This window comes from Schistocerca serialis, chromosome 1 (genome assembly GCF_023864345.2).
Source record: "Schistocerca serialis cubense isolate TAMUIC-IGC-003099 chromosome 1, iqSchSeri2.2, whole genome shotgun sequence".
NCBI lineage: Eukaryota > Metazoa > Arthropoda > Insecta > Orthoptera > Acrididae > Schistocerca > Schistocerca serialis.
This window is the reverse complement of record NC_064638.1, coordinates 1,060,334,509-1,060,352,540: the sequence shown is the minus strand read 5'-3', so window position 1 is coordinate 1,060,352,540 and position 18,032 is coordinate 1,060,334,509. Positions and strand designations below refer to the sequence as shown.

Genomic DNA, 18,032 nt, shown 5'->3' with positions numbered 1-18,032 from the left:
TTATTACGGCCAGAGGTGGTTGTTATGGGTACTGATTTCTCAGGATCTATGCACCCTAATTGCGTGACAATGTAATCACATGTCAGTTCTAGTATAATATATTTGTCCAATGAATACCCGTTTAGCATCTGCATTTCTTCTTGGTGTTGCAATTTTAATGGCCAGTAGTGTATATGCGAAATAAATTGCGAAGACAGTAAGCAGCAAAGAAATAATAAATCTGAACGTCATACATGAAGCGGCAGTTTTTCCCGTATCTCATTCTTTATGGTTCCATAGCTCCTGAACGATCATAGGTAGGTGGTTGTTAGCCTCTGAGCGATGGCTGTGTTGACAGTAAAAGGTATATGGACAGAGTTTGGCTTGAATCGGTTCAATGGTTTAAGAGGAGATATGGAACACACACAATAATTATATATATATATATATATATATATATATATATATATATATATATATATATATATATATATACGTGTTATATCATGTATGAATTTAGTTAAAGAGAAATTTATTGATGATCGAGCGAGGTGGCGCAGTGGTTAGCACACTGGACTCGCATTCGGGAGGACGACGGTTCAATCCCGTCTCCAGCCATCCTGATTTAGGTTTTCCATGATTTCCCTAAATCGTTTCAGGCAAATGCCGGGATGGTTCCTTTGAAAGGGCACGGCCGATTTCCTTCCCAATCTTTCCCTAACCCGAGCTTGTGCTCCGTCTCTAATGACCTCGTTGTCGACGGGACGTTAAACACTAACCACCACCACCACAAATTTATTGAGTCACAACTATGAGCCTATGTATTCGTCATCAGTCGCAGAGATCGAATGTCTGAGTCTCGATGAATTTTGGCAGCCAGCACTCACCCCTTTGAAGGAGAGGAACTCCATGCCCCTGGCGACCTGATAGACGAAGGAGGTCAGGTCGCGCGACGTGAGTGCCTTGGAGGGCCCGTGCAGGTTGCCGTAGTGGCGCTCGGCGCGGGAGCTGCGCAGGAAGCTCTGCAGCTTCCCCAGCGCCACGTACTCCATGATGACGAACAGCGGGTCTGAAACGACACAAACTTTGTTGCAGACTTTTTATTCAGAGCAGCAAAAGTCCTCCCTCCCTCCCTCTCTCTCTCTCTCTCTCTCTCTCTCTCTCTCTCTCTCTCTCTCTCTCTCTCTTTCTTTCCCGGTCCAGTTTTTATCACTCAGATGAACAACACATGTGGAATACGATTAAAAAAAAAATAAAAACATGTTTTATCCTTTTTTCATCCATCTGTGACGCTATTTTATTTGCAGATGAATTCATCGCATTCTGATGCTTTTAGCGAAAGACCAATGAGAATTCACCGAATGTTGTAATGTAAATACATAAAACTGCGACCAATCACTTCTTTGAATATTTATTTATTATTCCACTGCATCACTATTTCTAGCATAATGTTCGGTGCTGGCTCTGTGATAAGATGATTGAACACGCTTTAATGTATCGCCGTGACTATTATTTATCTGTCGATATGAATGCAAAATTTAGTTTTTTACTTACTGCGACAGTATGTGTGGCTTTTATCGTTAGTGACCATCTGCAACGAGGTAACACGAAAGCGCACTGTTGGCGTGAAGTATGAATGAATGAAGTCACGTGGTCTCTTTATCGTTACGTGTTCTCCACTTTTGGAATATTACGTAATGACCAAAAGTCAAAGGGGTTTCCGTCTGGCTTATTCTCTTATATAGCTGGCCAGCAATTCCTTATTTCGCCTGGCAGCCATACAAGGGTTGCGCAGGTACAGTTTGATAATGGGGCTGCCACTTCACGATCTTCCCGCCGGCCTGATTTTTATGTAAGATGTGTAACGATACAACAGCTGAAATAACTGGAGCAAACTAACAGAGGATGTTAACAGTTCGACAAGGCTACAGCCTTTCACCATTGACCCTTGCAATGGAAAATGAAGCTGTCGGAAAAACGCACTAAGGACAAAAATGTTAACAGAACAGATCATCATCATACAGCAAGTAGATAGAAATTTGTTTAGAGACAATGGTAACGTATACTGGAGACCTAAAGTTGACAAATTCAGTAATCTAAACGACACCATTAGAAGATTTCTCCAAAATAAAGAAAGAACAGAAACTTATATTAAATTTCATAATTATGTCGGTACCAGGGAATGAATTTTGATAATGAAAAAGACGATAAAATAATACGAGCCAATGAAACGAAAATCCGTAAGAGCATAACACATTCCGCAAGGTAAAAGATGTATTATATGACCGTAAAAAAAGTTGAAGAATAGAATCTTAAAGGTGGAGTAAGACCTAGCGCATGATAGAAGAAGAAACAGAAGAAAAGAAGAAGAAAGTTCAGCCACGCTACCAGGTTATCTCAGACAACCACACACTTCAGCATCAGTTCTTCTAAAAAGTTATGTTCGAAACGATCCTACTACAAGGTTCAACAACCACCAAGTAACTGGTGTTAATGGAATGGCTCCAGAAAATCGATAGGAACTTATGGAATGAGCTGTGTAGATGACCGAAGAACATGTTATACCATTGCTACCATGATAGGATTATTGACTCTGCTTATCAGACATATGCTTGTCGTCTAGCCAATAATTGACTCTCTCATCGTACTAATGTTCAATTTTTTTCAGTATTGCAGCGAAATGGAGCAGTCATTCACGGGAAAATATCAAATCCACGGTTCACGGACAGGCACAGAATAAAAAGTATTTCGATTCCATAATAACGAAATGGTTATGGAAGTCGCCATGTTTTCATACAACAGCTTTCGCGTGACAGGGAGACAAAAACAAACAAACAAACAAACAGGGGTCTCGTAATAACTTTCCGCATCTTTACCCCTCTGTAAGCAATTAGCAGATGTAAGTAGCGATAAGTAAATACTTACACAGTGCCAGTTGCTACCACAAATATTGGCCGCGTCGTGTCCCAATAAGCAAGCGTACCGGCAGGGAGGTTCGTTAGCCATACGGTCGGTGAAATTACGTCAGCGAACCGACAGTTATTATGCACGCCACGTAATATCAGCAAATCCATGGATCACATACAGTCAGGATAAAGTATTAGCCACTGGAACGCAACAAACCGCATATTCTGTCTTTGTTCGTTATCATGCCCGTAACACATTAACAATTACTAATGCAAAAGCTTATGCAAATTTTAACACATTAGTCAAGAGGACACTGTACCAACAGCCGCAAAGCGTTGTATTCAGTAGAAAAACAAACTCGAAATATCATAATTAATCACGAGGAGAATCGAAAGAAGCGTAACTGGCGTACGCAACAGTATTGCCAAATTTTCTGTTACACAATATTATTGTTGCAATTAAACAGAAAATGCATAGTACCACGCACAGAAATTATCACCAAATGAAGTCGCGCAATGTTTAAATCAACGGCGAGATATCAGGTGTTACTCGGACACTGCTTCATTCGTCTTTTACGAAGCGCACGTTTCCATTCAGGAGGAACGTTCTCGGAAGCAATCCACAAAACGAAGTGCATTTATGCTGTCTGTAAGACTGTACAATGGAAGTTCAGCTTTGTGCAAGTGAGAGAATCTTTATTTATTGACAGAATGTCTGAGAAAATCTAAGGTATTACGCGATTCTCAAGGACAATAAACTACAAGAAAACTTTGTGTTTATTGTTCATCGCCCTTCCAATTCTGCTACATAATTCTCTTTAGTAATCCTCCCTAGCGGTCTCTCCCCTCCCCTTCAAACTGCCAACAATCAGCTCTTTGATATTCTCGATGTATTAAAGGTTTGCAATATACAACTCTTCTGACTGGGTTGACGCGATCACCCGAGATTTTCTTGCATAGTAGAAATTACACCCGATCCATAGTAACATCATGCCTCTAACAATATGTCCATCTCGCAAGTTTAGTTTTGATCTAGTCGATAAGCACTGCGAACAAAGCTAAAACCAAACGTTTTCGCATGGCAGAAGGTGCTGATATCATAGATTTTCTGGCCTATTGTATTCCCGTACCGACCGAAGGAAAAATGACATTTAATATGCTTCTGTACGTGCCTGAATCTCTCTCATGGTCGCTTCATAATTGTTGCATACTGTTCTTCGAATACAGATTCTCTAAATTTGCTCAACAGAATTTCGCGAGAACTACTTCGTCTTTTTTAAAAGGATCCATTTTTCAATTCTGCAAGCATTTATATTATACTTTTCTGTGGGATATACGGATCTGTTTCGATCCTAATTTCACTGGTTCAAATGGCTCTGAGTACTATGGGACTTAACATCTGTGGTCATCAGTCCCCTAGAACTTAGAACTCCTTAAACCTAACTAATCTAAGGACATCACACACATCCATGCCCTAGGCAGGATTCGAACCTGCGACCGTAGCGGTCACGTGGTTCCAGACTGAAGCGCCTAGAACCGCACGGCCACACCGGCCGGCCTTTAATTTCATTCCATGCCTGTTCTCATGCTTGCTTGATGTGAACCTCAACACTGGAACAGAACTCTAGAAGTGTCCCACTGGCCTCTTATAGATACTAAGTTCTCTTAAGTAAGGATGGGTGTTGTACTTCGATGATAGTGTTCCTAGGAACACATGACGCATATCGGCCTGTATTTCAATCTAATTGGAGATTTTAGAATCACATGAAGGAATACCTACCAGAAACTGCCATAAGAAGTTTCCGAAATTTTCTACTGTTTTTTGTTGTTGGGAGATAAGACGTTGTGTTTCGTGCAGCACTGGTAAATATTCTGAGTTCTACACACATATATATTAAATCTATTTTGAAGACAGTTTTAACACTTTAGTTACAGAGTTCTATGGTTAGTAACATTCTGTAATTTTTTAAAAACTAGTTATATAACTTGTATTACTTGTGGGTGGGTGTGCACCATCGTGTACCTCGAAAGGAGGTCTTCTGCTATGAAGCATGTGGTGGCTACGAATGAAATGGGTTTCTTTAACCTCTTAACAGTTTTATCTATGGAAATTCGTGTTATAGTCAAATATCTTCCACTTGAAAACATATTTAACTTGTAACTGGTTTTTGATAATACTTCTGCTCAGTTTGATTAATCACTGGGTATTATTGTGTAGTAGAGTAATAATGTAGTAACTTGGCTATTAAATACAGTACTGACAAGATATTTTGGACAGCGACACTTGTAAAATTCTGTAAAGTATTTATTCCTAATTACATGATCATGTTATAAGTTTCAACATTTTTTGTTTCGCTTTTTGCAAAACCTTGCTATTTCGGAGCAATTTTTATAGTTTCAATAATGACTGCAGTACACAAAAAGTGAATCCTATATTTGAAAATGGAATAAGAGAGTATATTATATTTCTAATACAGGGCTGTCTAGTTTCAAGGTACAACGCTCTCCCCCTACAGTTTATCGTCGCCTGTGACACATAATTTAGGTAATGATTTTACAGTTCTTGGCTCAGGTAGCATGCTGAAGAAGGTCAGACCAGAAGAAAGAAAGTTCAAAGTTTAGCATCTCATTGACGACGTGTTCACTAAACGAAGCCTGGTAAAAACTTCATTTATTATGTAGGGAACATCCGTTGTCCAGTGACATCCGCTACCATTCGTGTTTAACAAGTGTTGCATGTCAATTGTAACGTGACCGATTTCAGTCTTTACGAATATCATGATTACTAAGTGATCCGTTACAGTAGACTGCTGCAGATCACTTTCGACAAAAGTTCTGAAATTATCGTATGGACCAAAAACTTAATGTTATAATTGACGAGCGATCGTTACGTCACATTAACTGTTTCCATAATTTGCGTAATTGGTGCCACAGATCATCAGTGTTTTTGAAAAACGAAGACGTGCCTGCCGGGAACCTGCTATAACTTTATTGTTTCTCGATGAATACTTTCGGTAGCACCATCATCATTGCGAAATTAAAAAATTTCCTGGCTGATTAAAACAGTGAACCGTACCGACAATCTAACTCAGGACCTTTGCTCTACCGACTGAGCTACTCAAGCACGACTCAAGACCCACCTTACAGCCTTCATTCTGGATACATACCCCCTCCCTTCGGGCTGTGTCTAAACTACGTATCCGCAATATCCTTTCTTCCAGAAGTTCTTGCAAATTTCGCACGAGAGCTTCTGAGACGTTTGGAAGGTCGGGGATGAGATTCTGGTGGAAGTTAAAGCTGCGAAGACGGGTCCTGGAAAGCTCAATCAGTAGAGCTCTTGCTCGTGAAAGGCGACGGTCCCAAGTCCGAACCTCGGCCCAGCACACAATTTTAATCGGCCAAGAAGGTTTGTATCACCGCGTACTCCGCTGCAGGTTGAAAAATTCGTTTGTGAAATTGGTGTGTAAAGTTGTTATTCCGAACAACCAGAGGACACGAACCCGAGGGTGCAAAAGCAATCTTATGATCACCACATTAGGAATAATGGTAATGTGTGTCCTCTGTCGACTTCGCGTTGGCATGCCAGTGTAAGATCTTCATAGTTTACAAACCGCGTCACTACGAATAAAATATTCAAGCTTTCAATGGCTGTGTCTGCCATCTTCTTCAGGAATAAAAACCACTGACTCCTGGAGCTGGCACGACATATAGGCGCGGCAGCAGCGTCTGGAATCCTACAGAGACAGCCGAAATGATGCAGGCGTGGAATGGCGTCGTAGCATCTTCGGTCTACCGCGGCACCGAGGCCTACCAGAAAGACAGGTCTTGGCGCGTTCGTCACAAAGGTAGGCCGAGCTCCATTACTCGCTCGCTCGCTCAGCTCAGCAAACAAACTGCGTTTCTACACATTTTAACTCGTAGCTGGGTGCCTATGTACAAACAAGAATTGCATCTTGTACTGGAATGCCCTATTAAGGAGTTTCATTGTTTAGGAGTCCCACAACGGTAGGAAGTCCATAGGCCTATTAATAATTTGCTACCCCTGTACTGGGATACAATACAGTTAAAATCATTCCAGAATGATTACCAGTTGCATAAGGCACCACATCTTGTATGAAATGAAAACTGTTACGCAGAAAAAAGTAAATGACATAAAAAAGCTTTACACCATTTATGTCGAGACCTGATACAGGTCCCACCAATATTCAAGAAAGGAAATAGGAGTAACCCACTGAATTACAGACCCATATCACTGACCTCAATTTGCAGTAGGATTTTGGAGCATATACTGTACTCTAACATTATGAATCACCTTGAGGAAAATGAGTTATTGATACATAACCAACACCGATTCAGAAAATATCGTTCTTGTGCAACACAGCTAGCTCTTTATTCCCATGAAGTAATGAGTGCTGTTGACAAGGGATCTTAGGTCGATTCCATATTCCTAGCTTTTCAGAAGGCTTTTGATACCGTTCCTCTCAAGCCACTATTAATCAAATTGCGTGCACATAGAGTATCGTCTCAGTTGTGTGACTGGATTTGTGATTTCCTCTCCGAGAGGTCACAGTTCGTAGTGATAGACGGTAAATCATCGAGTAGAACAGAAGTGATATCTGGCGTTCCGCAACGTAGTGTCACAGGCCCTCTGCTGTTCCTGATTTACATAAATGATCTAAGTGATAATCTGAGCAGCCCCCTTAGATTGTTTGCAGATGACGCTGTAATTTACCGTCTAGTAAAATCATCCGGCGATCAATTCCAATTACAAAATGATCTAGAGAGAATTTCTGTATGGTGCGAAAAGTGGCAATTGGCACTAAACAAAGAAAAGTGCGACGTCCTTCACATGAGTACTAAAAGAAATCCGATAAACCGCACAAATCTAAGGGCTGTCAGTTCGAATAAATACCTAGGAATTACAATTATGAGCAACTTAAATTGGAAAGACCACATAGATAATATTGTGGGGAAGGCGAAACAAAGACTGCGCTCTGTTGGCAGAACACTTAGAAGATGCAACAAACCCACTAAAGAGACAGCCTACATTACACTTGCCCGTCCTCTACTGGAATATTGCTGCGCGGTGTGGGATCCTTACCAGGTAGAATTGAAGGAGGACATCGAAAAAGTGCAAAGAATGGCGGCTCATTTCGTGTTATCGCGCAATGGGGGTGAGAGTGTGATTGATATGATACGCGAGTTGGGGTGGCAGTCACTGAAACAAAGGCGGTTTTCTTTGCGGCGAGATCTATTTACGAAATTTCAATCACCAACTTTCTCTTCCGAATGTGAAAATATTTTGTTGACACGCACCTACGTGGGATGGTATAGAAGTAGTATGAAAATGGTTCGATGATCCCTCTGCCAGGCACTTAAGTGTGAACTGCACAGTAACCATGCAGATGTAGATGTTTGTTGTACGACTAGTAATCGGTCAGACTCCATAATAGCGGATTCCAATAGAAGATGCAGTTTTCGTTAGTACGTACACACCCAGTTACATGTTAACACGTATGGAAAATCATTTTGTCTGCTGACTTAATCGAGCAAGCGTAGGCCTACCTTCTAGGCGTACGCGCCGCGGCCCGTCTTACTCGTACGCCTCGCGCTGCACCGAGTGCCGTCAGATGACGCAAGAGGCTTGTGCCACGTTTGAAACTGCCGCTCCCGCCTCCCTACAAGCGTCATCATCGTCTTTGCTCTTGAAAGATATCCAAAGCCCGTCCCAAAGCCCAACAAAGTGTGTAGCCCTGGTCTCTGTTAAAACTGCTGCTGTTTATCCAACTTTCGGCCGCCGTTTCTGTCTCTGCGAAAATTCTTGCGTTTTATCGTAAGGTCGGCCACCTACATTATAAAGTGAGCAGTGGCGGCTGCTGTGTAAGAGCACAAGACCTTGTTGTTGGCTATTTTTCTTTGAATGCTGTGAAACGCACACACATGCTGTAATCTAAAATACACGGCACTAAATCTACCGCGTTGTGCTACATTGCTACTCCCCTAGACCCCGCGAAACGTGACATCAGGATAGCAATCACATCTTCAGTTGTGTACGTTTAAAGGACTTTTTGCACGTGCGCAACTGGCATGACGTAATTGCCTTACGGGCCAAATACATAAGGATTTACAAAATTGTTAAGGCTTTCGTGGCCACTTGTTGACAAACTGCCTATTGGCTTCTGTCTCGGGTTCTTCGGCCGACGTTCATCTAATGATTTTTCTGACGATTCGCCAGCACGAGTGGCTGGCATTGTCAAAGCTTCACCCTCCATTGCCGGTGGTGAACAACGTGCAAGGCTTACGGCGTGAACCGCTATACCTTACCACTCAACTACAAGTTTACATCAGTGCCACCAGGTGATAGCATATTGGCGCAGACTTTTATCCCCGTTGGCTTGACATAAATCCTGCTATGCGATAGCACATTCCTCACATATGCCAATTCACTCACTATATGGTAAAATTACATTGGACTTCAGTATATGTCTTTGTTATACTGATAGCAAAACTTATTTTGTGGGCTTCTGAATGCGTTATACACTCCTGGAAATTGAAATAAGAACACCGTGAATTCATTGTCCCCGGAAGGGGAAACTTTATTGACACATTCCTGGGGTCAGATACATCACATGATCACACTGACAGAACCACAGGCACATAGACACAGGCAACAGAGCATACACAATGTCGGCACTAGTACAGTGTACATCCACCTTTCGCAGCAATGCAGGATGCTATTCTCCCATGGAGACGATCGTAGAGATGCTGGATGTAGTCCTGTGGAACGGCTTGGCGTGCCATTTCCACCTGGCGCCTCAGTTGGACCAGCGTTCGTGCTGGACGTGCAGACCGCGTGAGACGACGCTTCATCCAGTCCCAAACATGCTCAATGGGGGACAGATCCGGAGATCTTGCTGGCCAGGGTAGTTGACTTACACCTTCTAGAGCACGTTGGGTGACACGGGATACATGCGGACGTGCATTGTCCTGTTGGAACAGCAAGTTCCCTTGCCGGTCTAGGAATGGTAGAACGATGGGTTCGATGACGGTTTGGATGTACCGTGCACTATTCAGTGTCCCCTCGACGATCACCAGTGGTGTACGGCCAGTGTAGGAGATCGCTCCCCACACCATGATGCCGGGTGTTGGCCCTGTGTGCCTCGGTCGTATGCAGTCCTGATTGTGGCGCTCACCTGCACGGCGCCAAACACGCATACGACCATCATTGGCACCAAGGCAGAAGCGACTCTCATCGCTGAAGACGACACGTCTCCATTCGTCCCTCCATTCACGCCTGTCGCGACACCACTGGAGGCGGGCTGCACGATGTTGGGGCGTGAGCGGAAGACGGCCTAACGGTGTGCGGGACCGTAGCCCAGCTTCATGGAGACGGTTGCGAATGGTCCTCGCCGATACCCCAGGAGCAACAGTGTCCCTAATTTGCTGGGAAGTGGCGGTGCGGTCCCCTACGGCACTGCGTAGGATCCTACGGTCTTGGCGTGCATCCGTGCGTCGCTGCGGTCCGGTCCCAGGTCGACGGGCACGTGCACCTTCCGCCGACCACTGGCAACAACATCGATGTACTGTGGAGACCTCACGCCCCACGTGTTGAGCAATTCGGCGGTACGTCCACCCGGCCTCCCGCATGCCCACTATACGCCCTCGCTCAAAGTCCGTCAACTGCACATACGGTTCACGTCCACGCTGTCGCGGCATGCTACCAGTGTTAAAGACTGCGATGGAGCTCGGTATGCCACGGCAAACTGGCTGACACTGACGGCGGCGGTGCACAAATGCTGCGCAGCTAGCGCCATTCGACGGCCAACACCGCGGTTCCTGGTGTGTCCGCTGTGCCGTGCGTGTGATCATTGCTTGTACAGCCCTCTCGCAGTGTCCGGAGCAAGTATGGTGGGTCTGACACACCGGTGTCAATGTGTTCTTTTTTCCATTTCCAGGAGTGTAGTATATTAAGTTTTGGATTTAATCATACAGTAATCCATTTGAGGCGCTGAGAACCGTAAGGACCTGCAGCATCATCGTCGACTGTGAGATTGTAGCATTCATACTTACTTCTGATACCTGTTGATCTTATGGCGAGTCAGGTTTATCTGTGCTGTAGGCCCACATTGCATAAACGAGTATGAACATTCAGGAAAAGCTGTCTCCCTGGTTTCTCTGATATCAATTTAAATGTGATATCGATGACGGTTTGCATTATGTCCTTACGGTTCTCAGCGCCTCATTCGTATTGTAGTCAAGTGACTATGTTGGCAGGCATTAAACACAACCATTTCCACAAAGGGCAGTTTGTGTTTAGAGTTGGTTGTTTACTGTTCAGGAAGAGAAAAGGAAAGTTAGCCAAAAAGGAACTGAAGCCTACCAGACCAGAACCGTTCATTAAGAAAGAGACCAAATCGAATAAGCGTGACTACAAGCTAACATATCAAAAAGCGCTTCAGTTATTGTTTGGGTGCAACGTAAAAATGTCTGCTTCTCAGATCGGAAGTTGATTCGTGGAATAACACAGGTGTTAAGAACCTTACAAGTTTGCCCTAAATAATAAAAAAGCACGAAAACTGCCACTTGCGCCAAAATGAGCTACGGAGAGTAGTCAAAGTTTACATATTACTTCTTTCTTGTCATAAACTGTACTTCATTATGCTCAGGACAACAGAATTACACAAAAACCATTCTTTCTCTTGCCAGACAAGTATACATATTATTATTTGTTCTTAAGCATTACTGATATACAGCAGATGCTATTACTTTAACACACTGAAATTCATCTGAATCTAATGTTTACTCACGAACCGTCACCGAAAGTAAACAGCCGAGATTAGAATAACAGAGACCCCCCCCCCCTCCCCGATACACACACACACACACACACACACACACACACACACACACACACACACACACACACACCTTTCCACGTACCAAAATCTGAATTAGAAGCACGATAGTAGAAAAATCGTTCTGACCGTCGCAAGGGATAAGCGATTCAATTGGCTCGGCAGCGTTGCATGGAACACAGCTGAATATAAATTCGGCAGTAGCAGCCAGAATACAGACGAAGGCGATAGGTTTGTTTTGTTTTGACGAGACTTCGTTGAGCATGTGAGGTACGCCCTTGACAGTGTAATTTAGAATTCCATCAACATTGTAATTATTGCTGACTTCGTAAGTCGAGGCAGAGGTTGTTAACTCAGTCTCACTCGTGGAAACAGCTAAAATATCACGAGCTACACCGTGGACGCCTATATGGAAAGGACACGAACTACAGCTACTAAACTATTCACACCTGCATTCGACCGACCACAATACTAACTAAATCATAGCAGCAATCAGGCGCGTTCGTGCTTTGTCCAGCTAAATAAAGGTAGCAACAGGAACAGTTCTTGTCACGGTTTTCGCAACTGCTAAACAGCGTACAGAGAGAAGTTCTAACGAAGTTACCTCCACAACCCCACCGTCTGGTAACTGGATGAAGGGTTAAATGTATACAGACACTTCATCACCGAAGCAAGATATCGAAGTATATCACTTTTTCGAAAAAAAATCTATTTGCAAGTCATTGGGACAGTCAAAATGATCATATGAATTACTTATTCCATCAACTTTACGATACATTGTAGCTGCAGTTTACCATAAACATATTGTCTTCCGCCTGAGTGGTACTGTAGCATTGAAACGTGGAACTTTGGCGTGTTCTGATTGGTTGACTGCTGCCCACAACACAGTACGAGGAGCTATCTATGATCGTGGGGCATGTGACCAGCGCGTCGCCAATTCCTCCAGCCGTTACTGTAAGTAGATAGATCTTGGAGATGCCGCTACTTCTTTATTGAAGACAAAAGCTGAGGAGACACCGGGAATCGAACATGGGTCCGAACCCAGGAACGCTAACCATTCGGCTACGGAGCATTGTCTCAGATAATCCTTAATCGGACATGGCATGTACGTTGTTCCATCATTCATGTTAGTAGTTCAGCATCGTTTATTTTAAATGGCCACTGTGATTATTTTCTGAGTAGAACCATCTTTTTCTACTTTTTTTATTTTTTTATACTACGTTTTGCCAACTGCTATCATCAAACATGGAAAACCTTAGAACTTGCAGAACAAGTGACACTCCTATCAGCTGTGCTTTGCCAGTTCTAAGCTTCGTGACGTCTTAATTTTTGACAGCATTTCTCGTGGAGAACAGTGTTCTGCCAGAAAGCGGTTTAAGAATGAGCACCAACAGTCTTGATCGCAAAAAACGATTTCGGTCAGTTTTTGATCATCATCCGACCTCATACCACGATGGTAGGCGGTGGTGGTGAATGGAGCGGCTGTTAGAGCCCCACGAACGTCAACTGAGTAGTTTTGATATTTAGCGAAAATGCTTTTTGAATGTTATAATCATTCAGGATAACAACAATTCGAACCATCCAGAATGAAGTTTTCACTCTGCAGCGGGGTGTGCGCTGACATAAACTTCATGCCAGATTAAAAATGTTGCTGGACCAAGAATCGAATTTGGGACTCTTGCCTTTCGCGGAAGAGTGCTCTATCGACTGAGATATGCAAGCACGACTCACGGACTGTTCTCACAGCTTTACTTTCGGCAGTACCTCGATTCCTACCTTCCAAACTTCGCAAAAGCTCTCCTGCGAACCTTGCAGAACTAGCGCTCCTAGAAGACAGGATGTTGCGGAGACATGGCTTAGCCATAGCCTGGTAGGAGAAGAGGTACTGGCGGAAGTAAAGCTGGGAGGACGGGTGGTGAGTCTTGCTTGGGAAGTTCGGTCTGTGCCGGCGCAGTAGCTCAGCGTGCCCTCTGTAAAAAACACTGAGTGAACGGACCAACGATGAAACTTGAACGGGCATCACGGGACGTCCTCCCAGAACAAATGCAACGAACAATAACGAACAAAATCAGACCAGCAAAAAAAAGGTTGGTAGAGCACTTGGCCGTGAAAGGCAAAGGTCCCGAGTTCGAGTCTCGGTCCGGCATACAGTTTTAATCTGCCAGGAAGTTTCAAATCCGAACCGTATTTTTTAATAAAGGAAAACAGCCTGTTTGTACTTCAGAGATAGCTCGTTGATGGCGACGCTTTACACTGTTAAGATATGGTACCCAGGTGACACGAGAAACCGGTGGTATATACCCAGGAGGTCACCATGCATGAATAGTACTATCACAACATGAGAGCCGGTACACTGTTTTTCATTTCCGCCTGCTGCTTTCGGTTACACTAAAGCGGTAAGCACTCCAGCTTAATCAGAATAAAATTTATTATAAAATATACGGAGATGTGTTAGACCAATGATCAAGCTCATCTGTCTTTTAAAATCTCTACTTGCACAGAATCTTTTTTTTCTTTTTAAGGTTACCGAATCCAAAAGTTACAAAAGCAAAGGTCACTATGCAACAGCTGCTTATGAGCCACAGATGCGTAAGAACCATAAATGAGGTTTTATATGATACAAATCATAAATTTGCTTCTAACGACGTGTATAAACACAGCTAGTACTTACTGTCATATTTCACAAATAGAAAACTTCGTGTTGTCGTACGGTGTGGCATGTCTACGTTTTGCCCTTGCCAATATGTTACACTGATTAGCTCCAGTGGAATGTTCTATTTTTCCAGCAAATTGTGTTTATGTAGTCTTTTTTGCTAATCGTCATCTTTCAAACTCAGATTATAGAGGAGTCAGCCTTTAAGGACCTTGATCGGTGGTAGAACAGACAGATCTCCATATTTTGAAAAGTTTCTTATTCGCTTTTATAAGCTCAAGTTGGGTGGGTCCATTTCTAAGTTTAAATTGAAGAAAAGAAGGCAGTCAACGCTGACTCAACAAGGTACTGCAGCCATAGATTTCGACTATAACATAAGTCATCATCGGTGCATTACCAAAGAGTCATACAGTTCCCTAAGTGTCAGAACACAGCACACGACAAAATGAAACTAGTGATTACATAAAAGTTTTGTCTGAGATGTAAGGGTAGTATCGTTTTGTCGTATACTCTGGGACCTATATGACTCTTCAGTAATGCACCTATGATCTCTGTGTTACAGTCGAAATCTATATCTACAATAAACTGATGTTCTTCCTTCAATTTTGGGCGCACAGCATCCAATAGATTTCAACTTAGTTACATTTTAAATTTAGATACGCGTATTCACTTCGTAATCTTTCGTAGTAGGGTCATGAGAGGCCAAGCGAAATCCCGGATTAGAGAAAGATGAAAAGGGAACTGGTTGTGCTCTTTCTAGTTAATCACTGCAGCATTCAAGATAAGTGATTTAGCTAAATCACGGCAAGCCAAAGTCTGGAGGACAGAATTCGAACCACCATCCATCTGAACACGAGTCCCAGTATCTTAGCACTGCGTCGCCCCACTCGATCGTTTCACTTAGGCCGTTTCGTGTATTTTAAATGGCCAAATCTTGCTTTTGGCTGATACTGAACAGTTACTTCCATCTATCGATGAACAGTGCTTCAGTGAAGTAACGAAGTGTAGTTCAAGTATACATGTATATGAATCTTTGTGTGTGAGTTCAGATTTGTCTTATTTTAGTATGTCATTTCTCCATTCCTAAACAAAATACTTTGACATTCGAAGGACCTAGCTGGTGACTGAAATTTCGTGAAAAAATCTCGCTGCAACGGGAAACCCTTTCGTCTTAATGATTGCCTCCACAGCTCGGTTACCAGATCCGTGACAATCTGTCCCCTCTTCGGGTAATAAAAAACAAGCTGCACTTCTCTGAGCTTTTCATCTACATCCACATGCTCCGAAAGTCACCACACGGTGCGTGGCGGAGGGTACCCTGTATTACTACCGGACATTTCCTTTCCTATTCCAATCGTAAATCTAGCGAAGGAAAAACGACTGACCATGCCCCACCATATTAGCCCTAATTTCTCCTATTTTATCTTCGTTGTCTTTACGCCAAATCTGTGTTGGCGGCAGTACAATCGTCCTGCAGTCAACTTCAAATGTAAGCTCTTTAAATTTTCTCAATAGTTTTCCTCGAAAAGAGCATCGTCTTCCATCCTAGGATTCCAGTTTGAGTTCCCGAAGTATCTCCGTAATTTCCGAATCGCTTTTATGTCTACCTTTAATCCGACTTGGTAAGGATGCCAAAAACTTCAGCAATACACTAGAATAGTCGCACTAGCGCCCTAAATACGGTCTCCTTTACATGTCAACCACACTTTTCTACAATTCTACCAATAAACCGAAGACGACCATTGGCCTTCACTACTTCATATCTCACATGATCGTTTCATTTCTTATCACTTTGCAACGTTACGCCCAGACATTTAAACGAAGTGAGTGTGTCAAGCAGAACGCTACTAATGCTGTATCCAAATATTATGGGTTTGTTCCTTCTACTCATCCACATTAACTTCTACTTCACTAGAGGATTCCCCATCAATTACTACGATCTGTTACCTTTCTGATACAAAATTACGAATTCAGTCGCACAACCGACGCGATACAGACAGGTAATTTGATTAGAAGACGCTTATGAGAAACGGTATCAAATGTCATTTAGAAAATTAAAAATAGGACCCAACGTAAAATCTTCAAAATTGGCTCTGAGCACTATGGGACTCAACTGCTGAGGTCATTAGTCCCCTAGAACTTAGAACTAGTTAAACCTAACTAACCTAAGGACATCACAAACATCCATGCCCGAGGCAGGATTCGAACCTGCGACCGTAGCGGTCTTGCGGTTCCAGACTGAAGCGCCTTTAACCGCACGGCCACTTCGGCCGGCCGTAAAATCTTCTGTCGATAGCGCTCTTCATTTTATGTGAATAAGGAACCAGTTGTTGTTTCTGAAGGACGGTATTTTGTGTATACATGCTGGTTGTATGTTAACAAATAATTTTCCACGACGTAATAAAATGGAACACCTACAGCCGTCCTTACGATGTTATTTATTATATGGCTACCAGTTTCGGTACTTCAGTACATCGTAACAATACAGTATATAGAGTGGAAATACGTTATGGTGCACTTTAGGCATGTGACAATGGATGTATGTGTTGGCTTTATCAAATGATTACTGTAAATTCACTTACAGAGTATTGTCCTTGATTCTTATTCTGTTTTTAATCTCTCTTTGTAATGCATGGTCATAAAGCTGATGTCGCTATCATTACTCTTAATGCATACAGGCCAGAAGATGTTGCCCTGAACCACCGAAACTGGTAGCCATGTAATAAATAACGTAGTAAGGACAGCTGTAAGTGTTCCATTTTATTACATAAGTGAACGGCCGAAGTCCGTCCAACCGCCTATCAAAAGGATGGACATACAAAAATCTTCTGCGAGGTATTTCATAATGTTTGAACACAGCGTATGTTCGAAAATTTTATACAGCTCGATGTCAATCGTGGGCGTTTATAATGCAGCGGACTACATATGTTTTCTTTCTTGCGTTTTTTCTGTGACCTCTGAATCTTTTCAGTGTTCAGGCGCGAATTTTTGGTCGGGAGAGCGCTGTTGTACGTTACTAGAACGGAGCTATGTCACAGGCATATTCTCGAAGGAGCATAATTGGTATATAATTTGGATCGGAAGACTTTAGTGACTTAAGCTGCTTCGCTGTACCTATCTATTTTCTCGCGCATTACTCACTTTGTCAGCTGTTCTTGATTCCAGTTGTGGAATTCTTACGACATTTTCTCTCATGAACGAATATATGAAGCAACAGTCACTTGTTACCAACATTTTTTTATCAGCACGTCGTGTTTCGGCAGCATTCTTCGATTTTTCAGGTGCATTTACGGTTACTTTTACATAGTAATTAATGTGAAGTTAGTTTCCTTTGCTGTGTGTGCTACGGTGGTTATGTGTCGGAAAGGAAGTTTTTACGAAGAGAAATATGTTGCAGTGTGTACATTATGTGGCAAGCATGATTAGTAATTTTGTTAGTGCATTTACTTAAGTTTCTATCGATAAAACAGAATTATACAGTGAAGATGAGACATTTGTATCTAGATGTATTTGCATCATGGCAAATATTAAGTGAGTAGTTAGTAAAGACAATCTTTTTTTATCAATGAAATAGGCGTTCAACATTGGAGAAATTTTTGAAGAAGTTAATATTATTACTTTCAAGTTTATCATTTAGTA

At 42.6% G+C, this 18,032-nt stretch overlaps 1 protein-coding gene across 1 annotated transcript in view; it reads right to left on the bottom strand.

The window, feature by feature from the left end:
- LOC126415550 (tyrosine kinase receptor Cad96Ca) overlaps positions 1–18,032 on the bottom strand; it is a 512,455-nt gene that overhangs the window by 31,046 nt on the left and 463,377 nt on the right. The window contains exon 8 of the mRNA XM_050083437.1: positions 867–1,048. Coding sequence (XP_049939394.1) covers positions 867–1,048 — 182 coding nt within the window. The remainder of the gene's footprint in view (positions 1–866; positions 1,049–18,032) is intronic.